General features: G+C 32.1%; 3 protein-coding genes and 1 pseudogene across 8 annotated transcripts; 3 read left to right on the top strand and 1 right to left on the bottom strand.

Annotated features, from left to right (window-relative positions):
- Nucleotides 1–1,103: 1,103 nt before the first annotated feature.
- Nucleotides 1,104–2,247, bottom strand: LOC131847805 (DNA-directed RNA polymerase II subunit RPB3). The gene has a single exon (XM_059197461.1). The coding sequence runs from the start codon at nucleotides 1,999–2,001 to the stop codon at nucleotides 1,174–1,176; it is 828 nt and encodes a 275-aa protein (XP_059053444.1). The 5' UTR covers nucleotides 2,002–2,247; the 3' UTR covers nucleotides 1,104–1,173.
- A 687-nt stretch (nucleotides 2,248–2,934) lies between these two features.
- Nucleotides 2,935–14,751, top strand: LOC131847803 (L-threonine ammonia-lyase-like). 5 transcript variants are annotated; one of them, XM_059197460.1, is made up of 9 exons: nucleotides 2,935–3,247; nucleotides 8,193–8,306; nucleotides 8,635–8,705; nucleotides 8,834–9,121; nucleotides 9,901–10,063; nucleotides 10,815–10,970; nucleotides 12,869–13,005; nucleotides 13,459–13,684; nucleotides 14,267–14,751. In XM_059197460.1, the coding sequence occupies exons 2-9, from the start codon at nucleotides 8,211–8,213 to the stop codon at nucleotides 14,414–14,416; spliced, it is 1,287 nt and encodes a 428-aa protein (XP_059053443.1). In that variant the 5' UTR covers nucleotides 2,935–3,247; nucleotides 8,193–8,210; the 3' UTR covers nucleotides 14,417–14,751. The 5 variants fall into 5 exon arrangements, with proteins under 5 accessions (XP_059053443.1, XP_059053441.1, XP_059053439.1 ...); XM_059197458.1 differs by lacking the exon at nucleotides 2,935–3,247 and adding an exon at nucleotides 4,054–4,151; XM_059197456.1 differs by lacking the exon at nucleotides 2,935–3,247 and adding an exon at nucleotides 4,166–4,322.
- A 1,070-nt stretch (nucleotides 14,752–15,821) lies between these two features.
- On the top strand, nucleotides 15,822–20,274 carry LOC131847708 (L-threonine ammonia-lyase-like; annotated as a pseudogene).
- Nucleotides 20,275–20,757: 483 nt separating this feature from the next.
- Nucleotides 20,758–25,142, top strand: LOC131847723 (putative threonine dehydratase). 2 transcript variants are annotated; one of them, XM_059197362.1, is made up of 11 exons: nucleotides 20,758–21,013; nucleotides 21,110–21,229; nucleotides 21,919–21,989; nucleotides 22,064–22,160; nucleotides 22,307–22,497; nucleotides 22,941–23,103; nucleotides 23,316–23,471; nucleotides 23,766–23,908; nucleotides 24,288–24,387; nucleotides 24,624–24,755; nucleotides 24,894–25,142. In XM_059197362.1, exons 1-11 carry the CDS (start codon nucleotides 20,900–20,902, stop codon nucleotides 25,041–25,043), a joined length of 1,437 nt encoding a protein of 478 aa, XP_059053345.1. In that variant the 5' UTR covers nucleotides 20,758–20,899; the 3' UTR covers nucleotides 25,044–25,142. The 2 variants fall into 2 exon arrangements, with proteins under 2 accessions (XP_059053345.1, XP_059053346.1); XM_059197363.1 differs by lacking the exon at nucleotides 23,316–23,471.
- Nucleotides 25,143–25,578: the final 436 nt, after the last annotated feature.

The following is a 25,578-nucleotide window of genomic DNA, read 5'->3' as shown; positions in this document are numbered from 1 at the left end:
AGCGTCGCAAGATATATGATATCCGTGCTGTATTGTATATCACAAATATCATGTGGTACAGGCATACAGGCGACGGTTGCCATTTTCCATTAAATCCATATCCGGTCAATGAAGAGATCGTTTATGCCTAAACTATTATAACACCATAATAATCTGTATACACGTAGGATATGTACGTATTCAACATAGTAGGACGATTGGGAAAATTACCTATACATATTTCAGCATCACACTACCTGTCTGAAACTAAAATACCATCCGGATTATTTGGATGATTAACGTTCCTCGACCGTGCGTTTTTCCAGAAACTTTTTGCAAAAAAAGTTTTTATGGAATCCATCAATACTATTTCCGAACCGATAGAATATTGAAATCTTCAAGAAAGGAGCTTATTTCTTCTCAAAAGGTCGGCAAAGCACTTATAATTCCCCTGGTGTTGCGGGTGCTCATGGACGGCGGTATTCACTTACCAGAAGATGAGCCGCAAGCCATTCATCCCCAATGGTAATAAAATCATTTACATCGCATTGCATTCCGATAATTATCAGGGCCTACACAAACTATTGCAACACATTTTTACCAATCTACATATTTGCCTTTAATTTCATTGCATTAGCTCAGTGCCTGCAAATTAGCATCCTTCATATCATTTCTGCCAATTGACAATGCCAGTGATAAAAAACACTCAACCTGTCTAAGACAGCAGCATAATGGGGCAGCTCATTGACATTATTATTAACAAATTGTCAAGTTAATTAGTAATTTGACAATGATTTTGGTTATAATTATAATGATTATTATTATAATCATATTAACTGACACAAATTGGCAAATCTTAACTTGTTCACCTGTTTCACTTGCTGAGTGCAAGTGCAAGCAACATTAACATTCTCAATTAATTACCAACAACATTCACAAGTTTTCAAGGTAATAATTATTGCATGTTGCACATATTTCATAGTTTGCAATAAACAGTGAAGTGAAATATACATACTTCCGTAGTAATATCCACATATTTACTCATAAGATCATGGAAACTTACATGCACTGTAAGGTAATACTTTATTTTATGCTAACACAATGAAAATAATACTATGTTATTACTCCTTAATTATTTAATATTATATTTATTGTTCACATTATTCATTTCTTAATACACTACATAACTGAAAATTAGTTGATAGCTAAAGCATCATTATGTGCTTCTTGTGCTAACTGTACTTGAAGATTAAGCAGCTTATTTTTCAATACAACAATACCCATAAGTACTATATTTTCTGGCTTCAAGGCACCTGATGATTCCACATTATAAAAGAATTTATTCGGTCTTGCTTCCCAATTGAATTCCGCTTCAAACTGATCTTCATCAAGTTCAGTGTGTTCACTTTTTGGCCATTCATCCGGTTTAGGATACAAGGTGTGTCTCATAGAGTTGTCAGGGTCATATTCAAAGCAAACCCCAGCAGTAGGGTTCCATTTAGCATGTTCCTTGCCAAATCCTTTCTTTGCATAAGCTCGGAGTTTTAACTCTTGTCCTTTTCGGAGTTTGATAATCAATATCTCATCAGTTTCACCATAATCAGCCTGGTCCTCATCCCTGTGCCTAGATGTTACTGGTACCACTCTTGGGTCGCTTGATTTTAGATCTGCAGTTGTAACATGTCTAGTTTGGTCACCTGTACACTTTACATCCAATGTAAATTCAACACTGCAATCCGAGCAAAAATCAGCACACATACAATCTCTTGAGTAACGGATTTTATCGACCACATCGTCGGATATGAGAGGAATAAGACCTATGCGGTGAGCTAAGAATTCATCACTGAGTACGGTAGAATTGGCTTCAAGTTGCACCCAATCAATAGCCATAGTCGGTGTTTCAGCGATAAACACCCGGCGCATACTATTTGCTACGCTTAATTCCGTATCTTCGACGACAAATTTCACATTGTCGTCTGTTAATTCGGTGATATGCACCGCTGGTTGATTTGCATACGGCATTTTATTATTGTTTGACTATGTAGCTTGTGGTTATTTTAATACACGGATTACACACTATTTTAAATAGTCAATTACTAGACAATACATGTATAACAGTAAAGTGGGTAATATAAAGGATAAAAAGAAGAATCTAAAGCAACAAACTAAAACTTGTAAAAATTTACAAGTTTCATAATTACAATAGTCTCATAATTTTTGAAAGCACAAGAATCAAGAACCAAGAACAATCATACATTGGTATGCTTGTTCTTGGTTGATTGCAATGTTACCAGGTTTTATGTGTCATTTCCACCTGATTTACCCATATCTATAAAACTTTTGTTTGTATATGTGGGGCAAAACCTGATTTATTCCATTACATATTCTTATAAATATACTTTTGTTTGTATATGTAACGCTGAATGTGACTTCAAAACTATATATATATACCACAGGCTGATTTTCAGTACACACATTAATATTATTTATATAAATAAAATCTACCCATAGAATTTTTAAAATTGGAACAACTAAAGATTCAGTAAGTATAATAAAATTATACACGAAATAAAATGTTATAATTAAAAAAAAATCCTAAATTAAGGGTAAACCAGGCAATACCGCTAAGTTTTGAGAAGAAAAAAAGTCGAGTGACTGTCAATGTCAAATTTCTGTAAAACGAAGCAACTTTATAGATTGACGTAGTGATTACTAGCCTCAATAATGTTTATAATGACTTTATCGGCCAACCATTTGACTGATTCATTTAAAACTGATTAAAATCCACAAATTTTCAGGTTACGATGCGTATAACTTAGTTCGCATCTGCGACTCACAAATAGTTCATAAAAAGTCATAAATCCATAAATTTTAAGACGTTACAGTTGAAAAATATTCGTAACTAGAGTTTGTAACGTTTCACCTACGTAATTTATAACCTATGTGTTATTTTCATATATAAGCTGTATTACTATAAAGTTTCATCATAATCCGTTTCGTAATTTTTGCGTGAAGCGTGAAAAAATAACAAACATCCATCCATCCATCCATCTATCCATAGGTCTCACAAACTTTCCCCTTTATAATATTAAAAAAATTGAGGTCGGTTTCATATCGCAGATATATTTGATAGCAATAGTGAACAGGCCACCGATTGCTGACTGTCGCATTGATTCGATTTGTTATTGATGTCTCTTAATGAATGATTATGAAATGGTGCATGTACGTGCGCTAACGGTATATGCTGGCAAAGCAGGAATAAAAGCTGGTAAGCTTATCCTGAGCATGAAATGAGTTCAGTTTGTAGTACATAGCTGCGAATTTACGAGATATTTACCATGGTGGTTTTCTGACCTGGACCTGTCCTGAATCTGTTATTACAATTAACAGCCATTACTAACAACAAAGCTTCAGACTGAATTAATTGATTGACTCAAAAAATTTTTTAGATCTCGGCCAATTAGTAAACTATTGGAGCCACATTGTTCTCGGATCCTTATAGCAGCTATAATTACAGTTTTAGACGAACACGATATTTTCTTAATACAGTTATCCTGTTTAAAGGAATTCTTTTTAATAATACCTAATTTCATATGAATTATTGAAACGTTTATATTTTTCTAGCTGTATCCGCGACATCGTCCGCGTGGAATTTTACTTTATTTTTCTACAATAAAAGTATCCTAAGTTACTCCTTATTACATCAGCTACCTGCCAAAAAAAGTCCCGTCAAAATCGGTCCAGCCATTTCAGAGATTAGCCGGAACAAACAGACAGACAGAAATTCTAAATAATGATATTTTGGTGTATGTACCGTATTTATATTCATATGCATATAGTAAAAAACTGTTATTTCAATATTAGGTACAAACAGACACTCCAATTTTATTTATACTTAATAATAAATAATTACATATGTAAAAAGAAGATACAAAAAAATTATAGATTTTAATGCAATAATATGAATATACAACTACAAAGCCATAGAGACTATATGCGACTATCGTATATAATAATAATATCCGTCTGTCCTGCTGACTTTCGCCTGATAGCGACTCCATCAATTGACCCTTGCGTATTCCACTTCCAACTGTGTTTGCGACCCGATAGATGCGATATGTTTATGACATCATTAATTTATCTTTAATGTAATAATTCCCTATATACATTAAGTAAGTAACTACTTATCTATAGACTTCACTGTACGCGTGTATCGATTTTAATTAAGAAAATATAAAGCGCTTGGGTATTAAATCGATTTAGATACACTTTTGATATAATTTGTGAATCAAAAACATCTTGGTAATTGTGTTTCAATGGAGTCATATACAGTAGAACCTTCAGTAAGTGTCCCTTTATTTACATATATGTACCTAATACCTATATATAGGCGTAGGTGTACATACACACATATTCGTAAAATATATAAAAAAGCTTGCTAAATATATGAACAAAGTATAGGTAAGTACTATGAGACGAACAGCAAAATCCAAAAATTTGGTAAACCAAATCGCAGATGAATCATCATTGACGGATCGGAATCAACATCCGTAGACAGATATAATAATGAGGTAAATTTTGAACCCATTTGAATAATTGTTTTACCATTATCCCTGAAGAATATAGGTGATAGAATATTTTCCAAAACGTTAATTATTAGTACATAGTAGTAGTGGTAGTAGTAACGCCAACGTGTAAACACATTATACGCCGCGTAATACATGTATTTATATGGCGCTCACTTCTGTAACTCTATCAAAATGGAATGTAGCAACACGCCGCCATGTGCCATGTGCCGCCAAGCACGAGGATAGGTAGCCTCTAAAAGCCAGCAATGCAAACACACAGTCAGCTCGCGTCATGTGATCGTGAAATGCGGATTTTCGTTTGCGGCCATACTGATCAAATTTTTGCATAAGTGTTTTATGGCGGTAAGTCTAAAAATTTAATGCTTCTTTAATTATTAAGTATATTTTTCTAATAAAACTATTCTTTTTATGGTAATGCAATCAATTTTTAAAAAAACGCAATAATGTTTTAATTTCTAATTAATTACAAAACGACCGGTTGGGGGTTATACCGCTCACCTGAGCGCCATTATCCCTTTGTGACTTATATTTTTTATTGTTGTAGATATGCTAAGAAAACGTCAAAGGATCTCCGCTAAAGTTGTTAGACCGAAAAGACCGAAAAAGACCTCCAATCGGTCAAAACTATGATTAAAATAAGTTTGTCCAAAAAAAAGAAAAAAAACTCTGCGATGATGACAGTGACGACAAAATGAATGTGAACGATAGAAATTATAACAAATGTATTATTTAACAGAAATTTGGAAAAATATGAATTCTGGTATTGCTGTACCATCTGCGGACTGCCATGCTAAGGGTGGGATTCGCAGATACACACAAATCGTTGGGTTTTGTTCCCGGAAAATCAAGCTCGAGAAAAGTCGAGAACTCGAGAAATCAAGTACCTATATAGAAATTAAATTGCCGTTTGTTGTATTGCGTGGCGGCGTAATAATACAAGATATTAAGATTATTAGATTCATTACTACAGTATTCAGGTATTTTTTTTGTTTTACAGAAACTATTTTTGTTTACAAGTTTAGTGTAGATTTTTTCTAAATAACCAGCCAAAAATGGTGCTGTCATTATAAATATAAGTCTGAATAATATTAGGTATTACCGGAAGTATTTATTTTTTCAAAATATAACATATTTTTTTAATCAAACTATGTACCATTGCTTTAACTTTTGCCATCTCAAGGTATATTTTTTTACTGAAAAAAACATTTGAAAACATTTGGACATATCAATAAAATTTTGGACTTTGGACTGCCCCATCGGATGAATTTTTTCCCAATCAGTTTCCAAATTTCGAAAAAAATGGTAATCTGTTGGAGCAAGGTAATTGTTTTAACATTACAATTGAATCTCTTCTAATTAATGTCAGTTGTGCAGTGTGTGGTCTAAACGACCTACGGCGATTGACCAGCCTCGGTTGTTTAGCAGCTAGCTTTTCCATTATGACTTCTCAATTGCTGACAACACACATCTGCCAGTCATAGATTTAAGAAAGCCAACACCGGAACTATTCCACTAAACGTCGCAAGTAACTTTTTGGGTCATTTTTTGGGGCAGGTTTTGGTTGGTTTGCCATTCAGTTGTGATGATTTCCATTATCATACAAGATCTCATCACAGAATGATTCGATTTAAAATCGTCAATGTAACGCAGCAGTCTACGCGCGTTTGCCGATCGAAACCCGAATTGTTACTCAATTCATGAAAAGACCGATTAAACAGTTTTGTCACCTCAACAATCGGTCAAAACTAATGATTCAAATTACCTAGTTTGTTTTGCAGGTCGAAAAAAAAAAAAAAAAAATGCATTGTGTTTTCTTTTGCGACACCACCACCATGATGACAGTGACGGAACTCGTAACTTGTAAATGACGATATTTTAAGTTCTCCATTTTGTAAGCTGAGTGACCCAAAGAAAAAACTAGCATATGTTCTACGGTAAATTTGAAATTGAAATTTCTAACCAAAGAGGAGATTTTAAAAAATATACGACAAAACGGTAATTTCATATGTTCTTATTCATAATATGTATAATGTTTTTAAATATACCTGTTTTATAATTAATTTTATATTTAATATTTAACAAAAAATGCTGGTTTTCGTCTCAAATGAAACCACTGAGTTTTTTGACGTTATTGGAACCAAATAATATGAGAAAACGTACAAATGTAAATTACTCGACAACCCGAGAAGACCCGAGAAATTAACCTCGAGAATTCTCGAGACCCGAGATAAAAGCTCGAGAATTCATGAACCCTAATACATATGTTATTTATGTATCCAAGGATAAAATATTTTTATTTCTAATTTGTCTTCCCTCTAATAATTATTATTATTTTATATTATATTACAATAATTGAAGTTGATTTGACATCTAAGCCTGTACTTTATTTATTCAATTGAAAAAGGGTAATTTTACGTAGAAATGGGGATAATTGGGTATTGTAGATTTTACTTTTATTATTTAAGATTGATCTTATGAATATTTCATTAATTAATATATTTTACTGGTTATTAGACATCACCCCGTACCCTGAGCGGCATTACCCATAGTCAGGGGCAATGCCGCTCAAACTAGTTTTTTTTAATAATGTCTTCCTACTACTAGAATAAAGTTATACGCTTTTGATGTTAAATTGTTGGTTACTCGATAATTAAAGACTTTATTACTTTTCTTAATTATTTATTTGCAATATATAATATATAAAATACACCATGTTTTCCTTAAGTGAACGCCATTCGACCCTTCTTCCCCTACACATGTAGGTACATATAGCTAGTAGTAATATAATATAATAACATCTCAGGACAATTTACAGATTGTCATCTAGTTCCAAGGTAAACTGAGCTTGTGTTACGGATACTAGACAACTGATAAGTAGTAACATAAAAGTAAACTGTGTTAATTCGATACTTATCTAACTTTTTGATCAAAAGACGCGGGCGAACTTGTGTTTAAAAATACAATATAGGTACTAAAATAAAGTTGTTATGGATACCTACTGCAAATTTCAGAAATATGAATTTACAAAGTATGTATCTACCTATATTTAAAAAAAAATCATCGGGAACAGAGTTATTCTGAACACTGTGAAAGGTCAAATCTATCAATTACTAGGTTTTATGAGTCCCTCCAGTTGATCCCTTTCTGTGCTGTTCTTTGAGTGCTTTCTGAGTACAGAAAGCACTCAAAGAGTTCAGTAGAACTCCATTTTCGCCGGTAAAGCTATATACGACCAACAGCATTAAAACAGATAGAAAAAAAATGTTTCTATGTGTTTCTTAGCGCCACGGTGTTTAAGAACATAGTTGTACTTTATTATTTTTCCAACAGATTCATTTTTATTTCTTTATATTAAAAAAACATCCCAATCTTATCAAAAAAATATTATTCAGTTCCAAAAAATCTTCTATTAGAATCGTAATATTATATAGTAATCTGAGGCCAATTTAAGCTTATCTTGTTACAACAATTTCATCTTCGAGACTTCGACCTTTTAATTAACATATTAAAAGATAACTTAAACATTGAACACTATTACAATATTGGGAGTGTCGAGTAATCGACGTGACCGTAGCACCTATATTTTATTATGCCATCGTCTGTATAACAAACATGGTATTCCAGACTATCGAGTTTGATCCTATGTGTGACAAAGAAAATCCGCAACGGATATCTTTCGAGGATGTCTCCGCCGCAGCCTTCAGGATTCAAAGCGGAATTAGAAAAACGCCTTGTGTGGTAAGACTGATATTTATTTATTTGTATTTTTTTCCTCTACAAACGCCATAAATCTCAATAGTTGTCAAGAATATATAGACCAAACATTTTATTTTTTTAAATACGTAACTTTATTGAAACTACAACTGAGCCCTAAGAGTCTTACCTCTAGCTTAAAAGTGTTAACATTTTTCAAGATGTATCATAATAAATTGTTGGCCCAATATTTTGTGTAGAATTTATACGCCAAAATACATCTGTCCTAGATAATTTCATAAAAAAATCATAGCATAGAAATATTGAAAGTTTGCAACTAAGAATTGAGACTATAATATTATTATTTTTACAGAAATCACATATGTCTGCAATATATGGTATGGACATTTACCTAAAGAATGACTTCCTGCAACACACAGGAAGGTAAGCTGCCGTTATTTATGATAAAAAAAAACTTTTACATGTTTATAATCTGTGTCTTAGTGTATTAAAATTAATATTTGTAAAAAAACGACATATTATTTATATTGTTTCTACAATATCTTTGGCAGCTTCAAAGAGCGAGGTGCGAGAAACGCTTTACTGCTACTTTCGCCAGAAGCAAAAAAATGTGGTGTTATCTCTGCTTCATTAGGAAACCACTCCCAAGCTATGAGCTACCATGCCAATTTATTGCAAATCCCAGTGACCGTGGTTATGCCAAATGTAGCGCCTATCATGAAAATACAGAAATGCCAGTCTTATGGTGCTAATGTTATAATACATGGAAACGACATGAAGGAAGCTAAATATCATGCCATGATGCTCGCTAAAGAGAGACAGCTTACATATATTAATGGGTAAGTTAAATACAATACATACTTTATTATATAAGTAGGTATATATATATATATTAAAGTAATTACTATATACTATATTAAAGTTAAAACCAGTATAAAACCAGTATATAAATTGTTCCTTACTTGACGTTATTATTAAATACGAGTACGTATGGATTGGTAACACTTGTCTGAGCTATTTATACATACGCTGGCAATAGGTATACATATATTTATAAGATATGTATATTGCCAGACTCTGGTACTCGGTCACCAATTAATAGAATTGTTAAAGCATATAATGATAAGTTCTCTAATATAGATATATTTGCTACTAGACCATCATTATTCAAAAAGATGGTTGGCCAGAATTTGTCACATACCCACTTAACTTAATAGATGTTAATTTTTATTCTTAGTAATTCCTTTTTTTAATTTATTATTATTATTTTATTTTATTTCATTTTACGCTTTCTTTATATTAATAAATAAGTTGCATTTTGAGTCGATATTTGTAACTTTGTATAAAATTCACCACAACAAACAACAAAACAAATTTGCGTGATTATATAATTATTGTCTTAAGTAAACTGTGATTAACGTCGTTGGTGATACATTTATCTTTCATCTCATCACATATTGTATGTATATTTAATATTGTATTACTGTTTGTTAGTCCTAAATAAATAAAAAAAAAAAATAAGCTGGCTGGCGATTAGTCCCCGATACTAATAATCTCTTCCTCCCTACTCCCCCGGTAATACGATTAATTTATCACAAAACGAATATGTGTTTCGTAGTTATGATCACCCACACATTATGTCTGGACAAGGAACAGTCGGGCTCGAGATTTTGGAACAAGTGCCTGATGTTGACGCTGTTCTGGTACCGGTGGGTGGCGGGGGACTGTTAGCCGGGGTTGCCACTGCTATAAAACACCTTAATCCAAATGTTCTTATATATGTAAGTAGCTGTTAATCTTAATAATAATATAATAAACACGAAAGTTTGTGAGAATGGATGTTTGAACCTCTTTCTCAAAAACTCTGAACGGATTTTGATGAAACTTTACAGTAATATAGCTTATGCATTAGAATAACACATAGGCTATATTTATTAGTGAAATTTAACGCGGGTGAAATCACGGGCTCAGCTAGTAGTTTAATAAATATCGACTTACCCGTTATAAACAATATCCTACTAATGTAATAAAAATAGGACAAAAATAAGGAAAATCTTTATATATGTACAACAAATCGAGTGATATAAATTTATTTGGATTCGTAAAATTGTATATTATTATGTAATATTTTAAACAATAATTTACAATAATAATAATGTAGTAATAATTTATCTAAAAACTTTAAATGATATCTCAATTGATATCTACTTGTTGGGTTATCGGTACGACAATAACATTAGTTACTCTCATGAACTATACCCAAATTTATATTTAATTATACAAGACAGGCTTAAGTTATAATATAGGAGTCCATTCCGTAACTACAGGGTGTTATGCTGAAAATAGAAGATAAGTTTTGGAAAATAATTTATAGTTTTCATATAATAAATCATAATATGTTTTCTTACTATATACCCATATTTCATACCAAACAATTTAAGAATTTTCAGATATGACGGAAATGGTTGTAAATTTTTAAATTTTTAAATGAAAAGTCTGTTTTAATGTAAATATTAATATAATCTTTCTAAGGGTGTGGAGACGGAGAAATGTCCTAGTATGAAGGTGGCTATCAAGAATGAAGGACCCGTAAGTGTCGAAATCAAATCGACCCTTGCAGATGGACTCGCTGTCCCTACTATGGGGTATAACGCATTCCTCACTGCCAAAACAATCATGGACAAACTGGTAATATATTTTTATTATAACAACAAATATCATAACACGAATACGACGTATTCTTTATTTGTTAATTTCGCATAATATAACTATTCTATAATATTCTTATTTCGTCACGTTCCATAAAAAAGTTAAATTTAAAGAAATAACCGATGTATACTTATTTCACAGTTATATATTATAATAAATAGTATAATTGTATGGGTTATAACCATTACTGCGTGATCCGGGATGTGGTATATTTAATTTCATCAATATAACTCCCGAATTATATCGGATGTTTGATTACACTACATCAACCACATGAGCATGCATGGCAGAGAAACGCAGTAGATGCACTGTGTAACACGATGTACTATGTTCGTACTTATATTGTATATGAGGGCATATAGCACTTTTAAACTTATCCGTTGAAGTGCAATGAATACTTCATTTTAATACTAGCTGTCCCGGCAAACGTTGTTTTGCCATACAAATTAAAATCGGTATTTAAAAGTAGGGGTTGGTAGGTACTAAAATGGTGAAAATTTAGGGTTGTGTGTATTTTTAATGCAACAGTAAAAAAAAGGTCCAAAAATAAAAAAATAACTGTTCGGGATAGATAAACCTCATCACTTAGGGGCATTTAAAATTTCATAAACATCAGTCAAGCCGTTTCGGAGGAGTATGTTAACTAACATTGTGACAGGAGAATTTTACATACAGATGTACTTAGTGTATATCTACAAACCGCGATGAGTATAGTAATATTTATATATTGTATTTTGTATCCTGGGGTCAAATGTGAAAACTAATCAACAATAATATCAAACAGTAGGTGGTTAATGAGTGACTATCACTATTATACCTACATACAATCTGCTCCGTTTTATCACTATTGGCTACCTTACTTTTGTTGATTGTTTTAATTATTATAATCGTTTTGTGTGATGTCTTAATTACCTCCTAATTAGATAACATAATAAACAACTATAATTACCCCTAGTCGAGCTAGGATGTTATAAAGGTGCCAGAAAATAGAAATGGTTAAATTTCTTTACGTAAATTTATTTCTATATAGGATTTCCAATAAATTATATAGCCATTCTCTATGAGGACTATAATCAGGTAACCATAGATACGTAATACGTTGATCTCAAATTTAAAAATCATTTCGGTATTCATGTAGGACATTTTAGCTGTTTATGAACACCAATATTTTATAAATTTTTATATATTATAATTTTTTACCTACCCTATCTATTGTGCTTGCCCTGTGTAAAGTTTGGTGCTGATTCATAGGACAGAAATTTTGTGATTATTTTGAGAGCCAACTTTTTGGCCGTTGGATAGAACGTGTATTTTTAAAGGAGATGTAATTTATAGGTACCTACAGCTTTGCTTACAAATATTGGTTTTACTCTTAACAACATCATTGAAATTATCATTGAATAATAATTTCAATGATGTTGCCGGAAGTCGATGTTGACTGGTGGTAGAACCAAGTAGAACGAAATGTCATAGAGTTGTATGCACATAAATATCAAAATTATTTATGTCATGACATTTTGACATTTAATTCGACTTTGGACAATACAAATTATCATACATTATCTATTTCCTAAGACTACGAACCGGATTAAAGATAATGCAAGTTATTTTTATAAACAATTTGTAGAACTTTTCACTATCACTGTGATGTAGCAGCCGTGGCCCAACTTTCAGCGGTCGCGAATTTAAATTCAAATATTATTTATTTAAATAGACTTGTATACTAGCACTTTTTGATCGTCATCACCAATTTTACCTTACATATATAATATACATAACAATTGCTATAATAATTACTAACATAGATTTTAATGTATAAGACAAAGAGTATGTTATATATGTACATTTATTAGTACTCATAATATATCATTTTGTAGATAACAGTAAATGAAGATTGGCTTGCTCGAGCTATATTACGGCTGGTAGAGCAAGAGAAGTATGTGGTGGAAGGCGGTGGTGCTGTAGGTGTAGCGGCTATAATGGCAGGTCTTGTGCCAGAGCTCGCTAACAAAAAGTGAGTTAACAGTTAAAAAACGACTAATAATAATGAATTTGCCAAAGTACTTTGAAAATTATTAATTTTAAATGATTTCCTTTCATTTGAATTTATTTTTTACAATACTAACTAAATTATGTGAGAATATAACTATATTAAGTAGAGACCTACATGGTCCATAGCCTATGTATTATAGATGAAAGAATTTAAATCCTATCAAGTAGTTCAGTTCAGTCATTCATTGTGTTAAATTTCAATAGCTACTTTATTTAGTTTCATAAGCTATACTATATTACTTTCATAAGCTACTATATTACTCATTTTCCACTTGTTTGATTACTAATACTAAATTAAAAAGACAAGCCTATTTAATAATTTTGGCAGTTGATATCTCTGATAACAGTCGTAAAAAAATTATTATTATTTTATAGCTTGTGTGTAGTGCATAAACAGGTAGCACTAACATTTCAGAGTAGTGTGCATTCTATCCGGTGGTAATATCGATACCACGATCTTAGGACGGTGTCTGGAACGCGGCCTTGCAGCTGAACAGAGATTAGTGAAATTCAAAGTAACAGTCAGTGACCGACCGGGCGGTATCGCAGAGCTGTGCAAGATGATCGCCTCTATAGGAGTCTCCATAAAAGACATTATGCAAGAACGTGCATGGGTTTACGGCGATATTTTTAGTGTTCAGGTGTGTGTCTAGTTACTATGAAATTACCGAATTAGTATTCTTTTTTAGAATAGAATATAATAGAAAATCCTTTATTGATATAAACTCAATTTATGCACTATTGAATAGTCATCACATCACTTTTTTAATCTACCGCTCATTCGATAAGCTGTCTCAACACAAGAAGAATCAGAAAGGAACTTGCGTGTTTCTCTTTTAAATAGTCGTTGTAATTTTACATTTTTAAGTCGAAACGTGTGAATAGAAACTACCGCCTACCTAGCACTAATTTTATTCCTGTGGGTACTCCAGACTTTTGTAGGGTTACCCATACTAAACAGCTGCCAATAAGTAATTTATTTATATTTACTCCCTCCATAAAATTCCTCCATACATTAATAGAATTGTTTTAATATAAAATTTAGTCTAATTTAAACTATTAGGTATATTATTTAAATTAAGAATATGTATGTAATACCTATTAATATACATACAGGAGTAATAAAACATAGCCGTTTATATTAATAATAATAAATTAAATCATACACAGATATTAGTGCAAATAGATCATGAATTAATTATTACATTTTATCAAAATTTCAGGTAAAAGTAGTGTGCGAGACCCGAGGACCAGAACACAAAAAGGAACTGCGAGCATTAATCTCAAATTTATATAAGGAATGGTACTTTGCAGGAGACTACGACGAAAGGTTACGAAGGATTTCAAATGTTACTGAAAGCGATGTGGCATAGTATATACCTATAATATTGTATAATAATTATAACCCGTTAATTATACCTAAACTATATGAATAATGATTTCATTGGACAATTCACACAACGCCATATACCTAGTCCCAAGCTAAGCAGAGCTTGTGTTATGTGTACTGGACAACTAATATAAGTACTTATATACACTTTTTTGTAAAATAAAACATACATAGCACGACACGTTGGTGCTTACTCACAGGAATTAGGTTTAAAATAATTTCTTCTCAATCGCGTAATAATAATTAAATAATGTATATTTAAGATATACGTGTAAGTAATGTGTGTAAGTTAAAGTTAACAATTTTGAAAATTATATAAATAATAATAAGTATTGCATTTTTATTTTGAGTTGCACATATTTCCTGTTTATATATAAGTTTTATACAAGGTATTTTTTTATTTTTTTCTTAATATTGTTATAATATTCTTAATTACTCTTTATACAAAAATGTCTTATCTGACCTCTATGCAATTAAAAATCAATAAATAAAATTAGTGAATGCATTCCTTCATAGTTATGATGTTATAAGAATTAAAAATGAAAATCATTTCTGACGAAATCTTGTTGTTTGTCATCCAGTAGTAATCATAGTATGTATCTAATAATAATAATTACGTCTCATCACACAGCGCCATCTAGTCCAAAACTAAACAGAGTGATGTGTCATCAGCAAACAATACAATGTCAAGTATGTTTTGAAACCATACCAGTTTCATACGGTAGATTTGACATATCATAAGAGCCTGTAATAGACCTACATGAATAAAGATATTTTGAATTTGAATTTGTGTTATGGGTACTAGACAAATGATATAAAGATAAATACCCAAATAATATAACTCATTAATAAAAATTAATATTATACGAGGAAAAGAACCCGCAACCATCTGAATTAGAGTGGTATAGTAAACAACTAGTCTACCGAGACTGTCCATATATGTATATATACACATATAGTAATATAACTGGAGTGGCTTACCAAATATCCAAATATCGTAAGCGGTGGAGGCGGAAGCAGATACGGGTATTACACACTGGAAGGGATCAGGCGAGTAGGTACACAACACGACACGATCACTTTGGACACTATTATTTACAATTTATGGAATACGTATATGACATACACTTTTTCAATTTTTTTTTGAGAGTGACAATAAACAAGGAGTGTAGCTCTAGTAACCACTCTAGTCATAGACTTTATACTAGCGCTATCCAACCTTAACATATAGTACCACTATATGCGTATATATACATATATGGACGGCATTTGCAATAATATGTACTGGATATAAATGCAAAATAATAAGTACCTACAGAATATACCTAGGTACATACCTCTTTGCTGTAACTAAAAATTTGGAAGTATAAAGAACTGACAGACTTAACTTTCGAACATCACAGTCACATATATCTCGACATGATTGCTTTATGAGTGCAAAATTCATATAAACTTTATTTATTGCAATATGAAAAATTATTAGTCAACCGTCTAAGTAAGCCATAATGAATGAGGTAATATAATAAATATTTGGTCCAATTTTAGTAATATGACTCTCACATGCATAACTGCATAAGGTTTCCTTTTCATATATTAAATCAAAGATATCTCGTAAATATAAATACGAGTATATAATAATAGATTGCCATGATAATCTTACGTATAAAAATCTCGTATCACAATGTTAGTTATATTACCATACTACTTTGAAACGGCTTGACCGATGTTTATCACATTTTATATACATATTCAGTAGGTCAGAGAATCGATCTGCTATCTATTTTTTATGTATATAATTTTAATTTATGATATTTATTAATACTCCCTCCCACCTTAGTAGGTACTGTGAGTCTATAAATACGTCATTCTATTTACATGTTGTCAACGTTTGTGTATGTTTCTAAAGGACATAGAATTTGATGAATATTGCGACCCTTATAATCCAAGGAAAATAAAATATGACGATATATTGGCAGCATCGAGACGCATTGCGGGCGCCGTCATTCGAACACCCTGCACGGTAAGAATACAACTGACAATAGTGCAGTGTACTACCTATTCCACTCCTAAAGAGTTTTTTACACCTAATTAAAATGGCAAACAAGGTGACGGCCCATTGTTGATGGTAAGTGGTTATGAATAAATAAAAGCAAGCCAACATCAGATCATCATGTGACACCACTCAATCATTATCGGAAGACTAAGATGTTATCCTACAATTTTACTGCCTTCTCTCAAACTAGAACTAAAACACATCTTGGTATGCAAACTACAAGGAGGTTGAAATAGGTGAGGCAAGGTATCTACGCAGACTACGTTGTAGAATGTCTGCTTCGGTGGAAAGTTAGCAAGTTTAGTCAAGTTACGAATAATAAATATAAATTAATACACCAATTACTTAATAAAGTAACAATAGCTTAATAAAAAAGTAACATTTAATTTATTTAAATATCTATTATAATAAAAAAAATATGATATGTGATCATTATGCGAAGCATATTTTTTTTTCAACTATTATAGATAGAATACACAGATTGAACATGCTTACAATGAATATTTTCTATTTTAGAAAGCCCACATGGCAGAACGATTGGGTATGGATTTATATTTGAAACAAGAATTCATGCAGTACACAGGAAGGTAAAATTAAAGTACAATAAATGTACATACAATTTTTTTAGCTTTTTTAGATTTTTTACCTTTAGGCCATTTTATTTTCTAAACATTATCGTTGACTAAGAAATTTACACTTAGTAGAATATATTATTTTTTTATTAACATTTTTGGCAGCTTCAAAGAGCGCGGAGTTCGCAACACACTTTTACTATTATCTGATGAGCAAAAAAAATTTGGCGTAATAACTGCTACGACCGGCAACCACGGGATAGCTATGAGCTACCACGCTTCGCAACTTGGAATACCTTGCGTCATCGTCGCGCCAGTATATGCACCCCTCAATAAAGTTACTAAGTGCGAACAGATGGGAGCAAAACTCATACTATATGGCATCAATATATGGGAATCAAAATTGCACGCTATGTCTATCAAGAAAGAGAAAAGGATGACATATATTAACGGGTACTTACATACTATAACTACCCTACTTAATGTTTACATCGCAGAGCAGAGATCTTGAAACTAAGCAATTTGGCGTAACATTTCAAGATTTATTTCCTTTTTTTATACTGTTGACATAAGCGTCTTTCCTTATATGAAAAGGAGTTCTAATATACATAGTTGTGCTACAGTGCTATATGGATTTGTGTCTGGAGATAAACGGTGTTTATAGAAATATAAACAAAATACCGTTATCGCGTGTACCATATGCGTTGATATCATGCAAATATTACTAATAAAGGGGCATTGTATTTATTTCTTCCTTACTTTGTTTCTTTGTCCTTCCTCCAAATTTAGTTCAATTTCTATGGATCGAACTGTATTTCAGTGTAGAGTACCTACTCTATTATTAGTTTGTGTCCTTGTATGTATTCTGTATAATAATTGATAAACTGCGTCAGTTTTCTTAAAACCGTTGTAGAAGATTTAATTGAATCCTTAGACATTAGATATTTATGTATTATTAGTTGCAAATAATTGTATTTAGTACTGTATTTTTTATTTAATCTATAGTTATGATCATCCAAATGTAATCGAAGGGCATGGGTCTATTGGAATAGAAATAATAGAGCAAGTGCCAGCTGTTGATGCAATAGTGGTACCCTGCGGTGGAGGAAGCTTGTTATGCGGCATCGCTATTTCCGCCAAGCATTTAAAACCTGACACCGAAATTTACGTAAGTACCGCAATCTGAAAACGTAAAATAAAATGCAAGAATTGCAGAAAGTGACGCGATGCGTGTGTGATTGAAGCTTTATTGTCATGGTTCCGAATAATGTGATCTACTAATAATTGAATTCGAGGCCTGCATGTACAACCCTTATATATCTAATATTGCGCATAGAAAAATCTGAACAAGATACACATCTTCATCATCTCAGTCTCCACGTGATATTTTTCACTGTAAAGTAATTACCGCCTATATATACTAGATATATTACGTATTTTACCGTAATATATCTATAATACATATAAATAGTATCTGATATTCTATACATTAGTAAATCTTTATTGAAACTTCGACGTCATTCAGTGATATGGCATAAACATGTATTTTGCTAGAATGCCTGGTTATCTTTGTTGAACCGACAAAGACAGACTCGCAGCTGAATGAATCTTTGTATACCATACATCTAATTTCTGACACAGTAACTTATTTTAGTAACGTATTTTGACCCTATTTTCAGGGTGTAGAGACAGATAAAACTTGCAGTATGGTGGAATCATTACGAAAAAATGAACGAATCAAAATGGATATGCCATCGACTATAGCTGATGGAATAGCGGTGCCCATGGTTGGGGTCAATACTTTTTATAATATCAAAGGGCTTGTAGACAAAATGGTAAATACAGATTTAATATAACAATAATAATTCAGCAAATGAAAACGACTAAAGGAAGAATGAATAGTTTAATAGAATGAAAATTTAATCAAGAAGTTCTTGAATTGCGTAACCGATGTCCGATTGTTATGCTGACGTATATCCCAATATTGTTAAAATTGAGGCCTTATCGATTTTTATTTCTAGATTGTAGTAAAAGAGGATTGGGTGGCTAGAGCTATAATGCATCTCGTTGAAGAAGAGAGGTTCGTAGTAGAAGGTGCAGGGTCAGTCACAATTGCCGCTGTTATGGCTGGTCTTTTTCCTAATCTTAAGGGAAAAAGTTAGTATCACAATATGTACGTACTGTTAAGTCTTTCACGCACACATGGTAGAATGGGGTAACGTCGTGCAGGGGTAACCAATTTACATTTCGAGTAGTACCTATAAAATTGCTTATTTTCTCTTTATCTTATATTCTTGCCATAAATTTATCTGCCTAATAGACGATTTGTAAAACGTTAGAAATAAGTGGCTTGTTTGATAAAATGCGCTGCTTTTATTTGCGAGGTAGGATGATAAATTGATTGCCATTAGGTGTTAAGTCCGCCTTATATACTCTTTACTTATGTATATATAACGTGCATTAAAGTTATTTAAATAAATAAAAAAATTAAAAATTCTTATTTTTACCTAATTTTAGCTATTTGCTATGTGCTGCTTACATAGGTACCCGTAAATTTCAGAGTAGTTTGCGTAATCTCTGGAGGAAACATCGACACTACGATCCTTGCTCGTGCACTCGAACGTGGGATGGCGGCAGAAGGCCGATTAGTGAAGTTCAAAGTGACTGTGAACGATAGGCCTGGTGGTATGGCTGACATGTGCGCCTTGCTTGCCGGAATTGGAGTCACATTACGAGACCTGGTACCTGAGAGAGCTTGGGTCAAAGGCGATGTTTTCAGTGTGGAGGTAGTAAAGTCAGCTGTTATATGTTATATGATAAATTCTAATTAAAACTAAATATTTGTTATATAAATTAGGATTTTAACTTGCTTCAAATGTCATATCTAATAACATTATTTATCTTATTATATTTGTACTACAGCTGAAGGTAATAGTAGAAACGAGAGGTTGGGAACACACAAAGGAATTAATCGATCAAATAAAGAAACACTACAAGGAATATCACTTTCAAGATATGAACGAACACCCGGAGAAGACTGTTGGAAATCGACGTGGACCCTGCTTAGCCCCCAATCCTGTTTGCATGCAAAAATAAACTATTATTTCTAACTACGTCAATATAAACTTGAGCCTCTTGTTTGTAATTTTTTTATAATACACATGTTTTTTATGTTGCTTTTATGCTCGAACAACTTCATAAATGAGGTTTTTTATTTATCTGTATTTTAATGAGTAGATAACTACACAATGATTACTTACCCAGTGCTAAGATTGTTGTATTTGTCTTATAGAAAGGTAGCCACCGATTACAGAGAGAAAAAAAATAGGTTAAACTTAGGTGGCCGATAAACACTATTGGTAACAATCTAGCAACACTACTATAACAATCTATTGACACAGAATCACATCGCAACAATAGTTATTGTTCCGAGAAAATACGGTTTTTATTAGGTTTGTTTCGGTATAATATAGATGGCATCAATAGAAGATCATAGAATGACGAAGTCTGTTCAATTAGCTCACACACGATTTCTGTACTACGTAGTAATATAGGTTTCAAGTTGTATCACATTGTAAATATATGTAGGTGCATAGATATTTTAGTACATGTATTAATCTTTTTCTTATCTATTCCTAATTTAAGATTTGAGATAGTTACTCTGAATACTTTTCTTTGTCTTTCCATCAACAGTGACATGACATCATTCAATGCAACAGACACGACGCATTCAGAAATTATAATGACAATGTAGTCCAATTAGTAATGTAATAAATCCGAATCTGAACCAGTCATATGCCAATAGGTAACTCCAAAATATTTGGGCACGGAACTCGATAAAATGCAAAAACCGACTAATACGGTACAGCTGCATCTTGAGACAACGCCTTCATTAGGTATAGCACCTGGTGCTCTTGTTAACCGTGATAGTGCCAAAAGAAACATTTGGTGTCCGGTAGGTGTGATCTACAATTCTATTTATAATGAGAAAATAATAGTATAATATGAAAGATTTTATAAAAAAATATGTAAATCTATTTTTTGTTTTCAGAAGCCGGAAATAGAGTTTGATAGTTGGTGTAATCCAAATAATCCTAAATTAATCACTTACAAAGAAATTTCAAAAGCAATGAATGTCCTTAGAGAACATTTTCCAGTCACTCCTCTCCTGGTTAATGATTTATTATATACATATAAGATACCTACAGTCTGTTCTATTATCATAATTTCGGCCGTTCTTTTACTATTTCGTGGAAACATGGGATATCTACTCATCATATCTAGTCACAAAGACTGTTACTGACCAAATGGCTTTTTAGCGAGTTGGATTTGTTTAGAAATGAAGTTTGGCGTTACTATAACAAGCAACTGTCCTGATCATGCATCATTACCATCGTAATTAGTTCCTGGTGAATACACTTCACCAGGAATAAGCCAAAATTACAATCACGCTGGATTGACATCGTTATTCTAACACCCACCAGTGGTGCCCATAATCGTCTATTTAAAATTTAAGTACTTGTCTGTATTGATTACTTGATTTCTTAATAATCGATATTGGCGTCATGTAGTATTAAACATACCAAATATACTAAACTAAAAACACTCCATGTATCTAGTTATCCTGAATGTATTAATAGCTTCAGTATACAGGATAAAAAGATTATCAGGTTTGTCTTGTATCATCATTTTATCATTGTATCATCTCCATATATGTAGTTTGTAGTTTACATAAATCTGAAATTACAATACAGTTGAATAAAAAAATATGTTCCGAATATTTTTTTCTATTATCACACTCCTATGAGTATGAAATTGATAAGTATCATCACTCTAAATATCTACTTGAATTATTTTTAGAGGTCTCGGTGTTGCGTTCAATTTGGATTGGAAGTTAATTACAAATTAGAAATATTTCATCGAACTGGAAGGTATAATAAATTTATGTTACAATTATTAGTACATATTAATTATTAACATACGTCTAAAACGCTCACTATTACAGTTTCAATGAGAGAGGAGCATTATATACATTGCTAATGTTGAAGGAAAATCAACGTAAATTTGGAGTTATTACAGCATCAACAGGAAGTTGGGCTATGGTATATTTATTTATTTGGCTATGGTATGGTAAATGTATTAAATTATTTACCTTGACTTCGGCCTACCTTCACGTTATCCAATGAACGTATGTTACTATGTTGTTGTGACGGTTAACATACCCGAAATGTAACATGTTGATTCACAGGCATTGGCATACTATGGGCATAAACTTGATATTCCTGTAACTACAGTCCTTCCATTATACACCTTGATAAATGTGGTGGAAATGTGTAAAGGCTATGGAGCAACTGTAATTTTGAATGGAAAAAGTCTTGCCGAAGCGAAAAACCAAGCATTTATCGTACGCGCTGAAAGTGGCGCTACTTATTTAAACAGGTTAACCACGTAAACTTTCACATACCATTCTGTTTCTCTAAAATTTCTGAAATACATTATTTCCTCAAATATTTCATAAATACCTCAAATTCTCTAAATTCCAGTCTGTTTAAAATGCGTGTTATATTATTGTGTTATTTCAAGAAACTGACAACTGATAGAAGAAATAGTCTTCATAGACTCAATAGTTCTTTAACTCTTCTCAAAAAACTTATTATAGAAAGCTCTTTCTAAGAGGATCATTACGTGGTATATGAGCACGCATCACATGAGAACGTGTATATATATCTATCTCTCTATGCTATTCATGTATATGTCTTTATTTGCCATTTTCATGTACATAATAAAAACAAGAAAGATTAGATCTGCCTCTAATATCTTTTTACTTCTGTATCTTTAACTTTTGTTTTGTCACTGTATTAAATAGTTATTGAAATGTGCAGTTATGACCACCCATACGCAATAGCCGCTGCAGGCAGCATCGGCGTGGAAATAATGGAACAGCTGCCACAAACCGACGCAATTTTGATTCCAGTGGGGGGAGGGGGGCTACTAGCAGGTATCTCTACCGCAGTCAAGCATATAAAACCTGAAGTATTGATTTATGTATGTAAATACTTCTGTTATGTTATATGTACTTTTATGATACTTATCTACAAATATAAGAATGAAGTTTTGTACACAGATATAAATAGGAGTATTGCTCTAAATTACACAGATATAGCGGGCACAACTAGTCAATAAACAGTCTATAATTTTACTGGTGCCTAATGAAGTACATCGTAGTTTGTAAACACAGTTATATCTTACTATTTTAGGGTATAGAACCAGAAAAATGTTGTGGTTTCTACAAAGCTATGAAAAATGAGCATCCGTATCATATTATAGCGGGTAGAAGTATTGCCGGCTCCTTAGCAATATCCACCCCAGGTCACAACGCCTTTCACACTGCAAAACCATCTATTAATAAAATGGTAAAAATTAAGTGTTTATTTTTGTTGGTGGTGGTCTCGATTTCTAGCATGTAATAAACATTTTTATTGTTCAGGGTGTTTTCTATTATATTATGTGTGTATTTACAAAAAAAGTATAACAGTTGTCTAATATCGAAAGAAAAGCTATGCTTTTCGGTGTTTGTAAACTTCGGACTTTGCGTTAAGTGACGTTAGGGTAGAGACCCGCGTTTTGTGGCGTTAGGCTAGAAGCCACTAAGCCATTAAGCCCTATGTTTAATAAGTAATGGTTATTAATTAATTGCCTGTGTCTAGGTATTGGTGAATGATGATTGGATATCACGCGCCGTTTTGCACTTAACAGAAGAAGAGCGATTTGTAGCTGACGGCGCTGGCGCTACAAGTTTGAGCGCTTTGTTCGGTCTTCCTAATATATTACCGGAATTACGAGGCAAAACGTGAGTAACTTCATTAATTAAGTAACATTTTTTGTCAAAACTAGCAATAACAGCATACTGTAGTAGCTTATACTAGAATAAAAATATAAATAAACCAGTGAGAGATCTTTACTTTCTTTAAATTGTTTTTACAAATAAATCCAATTACAAATACGTACGTATAAGAGCTGTGGAGTCTCTTATTCGATATTTTAGAAAATTCTAGAAATGTTGTACATGGTTGTAACAATAATAATTTTAATATAAGATTATTCTCATGTCAAGATATTTACAGCAAATTGCATAATTTGAATTCAATTATGTTTTTTGTTTAATACTAATTACTATATAATTTTTTTTGCACATGCAATATTCGGTATATAGCCTATATTTGTTTAAGGGTGGTCTGCGTTATCAGTGGAGGAAACATCGACACCGACACCTTGCCTCGGTGCATTGAGCGTGCAAAAGCAGTGGAAGGTCGAATAATAAAAATGACCGTATGAAATTCGTATTATAATTATTGTAACGAAAAATAAAATTATATGGAGTAAACAAATTTCCTCAAGAAGTAAAGTGGAAATTTAAAATATTCTTTGAAACCTAAAGCGCTGGTTTATTATATCATGGATATTCTACCTGGTTTCCAGCTTAGTTTAATACTTGCTCTTTTAAATCAATCCCGTTTATGTAGGTGTATTTAATAGTTACTATAGCTTCAACTAACTAAATTTAGGTAACTCTGCCAGCTGACGAAACGACAGAGCAATTAAAAATTTTTAGTACAATTGCGAATTTGGGCTGTAATGTACGACAATACTATACCGAACATGCATGGCTTACTGAAAACGACTTCTATACTATTTACGTAAGATTTCTTTCATAAATATTTAATATCGAAACCAATAAATAGTATTATATTTTGAGTAGGTATATTTACTTTCTTTTTATATTTGTCTTATTATTCGTTTTTATTGTTACGCTCATGTAGTAATTTTATTTTTAGTTAACACTTACATGCGAGACACGTGATATAAAACATGCGTGTACGTTAAAACGAGTTATGGAAAGATTATTTCCCAACATGTGCCATTTTCTAGAAGAGCCTTTTAGCCCTATTCCAATATGTTCCTGCTTTGCCAAGAAACTTCCATAAATTTACAAAAGTATTATTTAAATTTATAATAAAGTATTTTCAGTAGATACCTATATTTTCTATTACTTTATGTATGCAAAATTACATTTTTATTAAATAAGCGTATATGCCATGTTTGATATTATATGTGATACTTTATTGTCATCAAAGATGTAGATTTGCCTAAGTAAATTAGACAATTCTATGCAGTACCTCTTTTATTTGACCCTATATTAATCTTAACAGAACCAAAATTGATTCTAACTAAATTACTAATCGACAATTTTACATAAAACTACGTGGAATAATGTTATTGGAGAATTGTTAATAAGAGCATGCAGTGGCATCACGATAAATTGTGATTTTAGCGTGTATTAAATTAAATTAAACGTGTATTTAGCTTTTGTGATATTAAAATCGGATGATAAAGTGCATTAAAATAATTGCATCGTCATCTCCATCCATATCTGTTTAATTTATCTCATCATGCACAAAGACGTAGAAACTTCTGTATTTTACTGTCTCACTCCGGTAGGTATAATAAAAAAGTCATTGA

Source organism: Achroia grisella, unplaced genomic scaffold (assembly GCF_030625045.1).
Source record: "Achroia grisella isolate CSIRO2021 unplaced genomic scaffold, CSIRO_AGI_Agris_v1 utg540, whole genome shotgun sequence".
NCBI classification, from domain to species: domain Eukaryota; kingdom Metazoa; phylum Arthropoda; class Insecta; order Lepidoptera; family Pyralidae; genus Achroia; species Achroia grisella.
The sequence above is the reverse complement of the archived record's forward strand: the minus strand, read 5'-3'. Positions and strand labels throughout refer to the sequence as shown.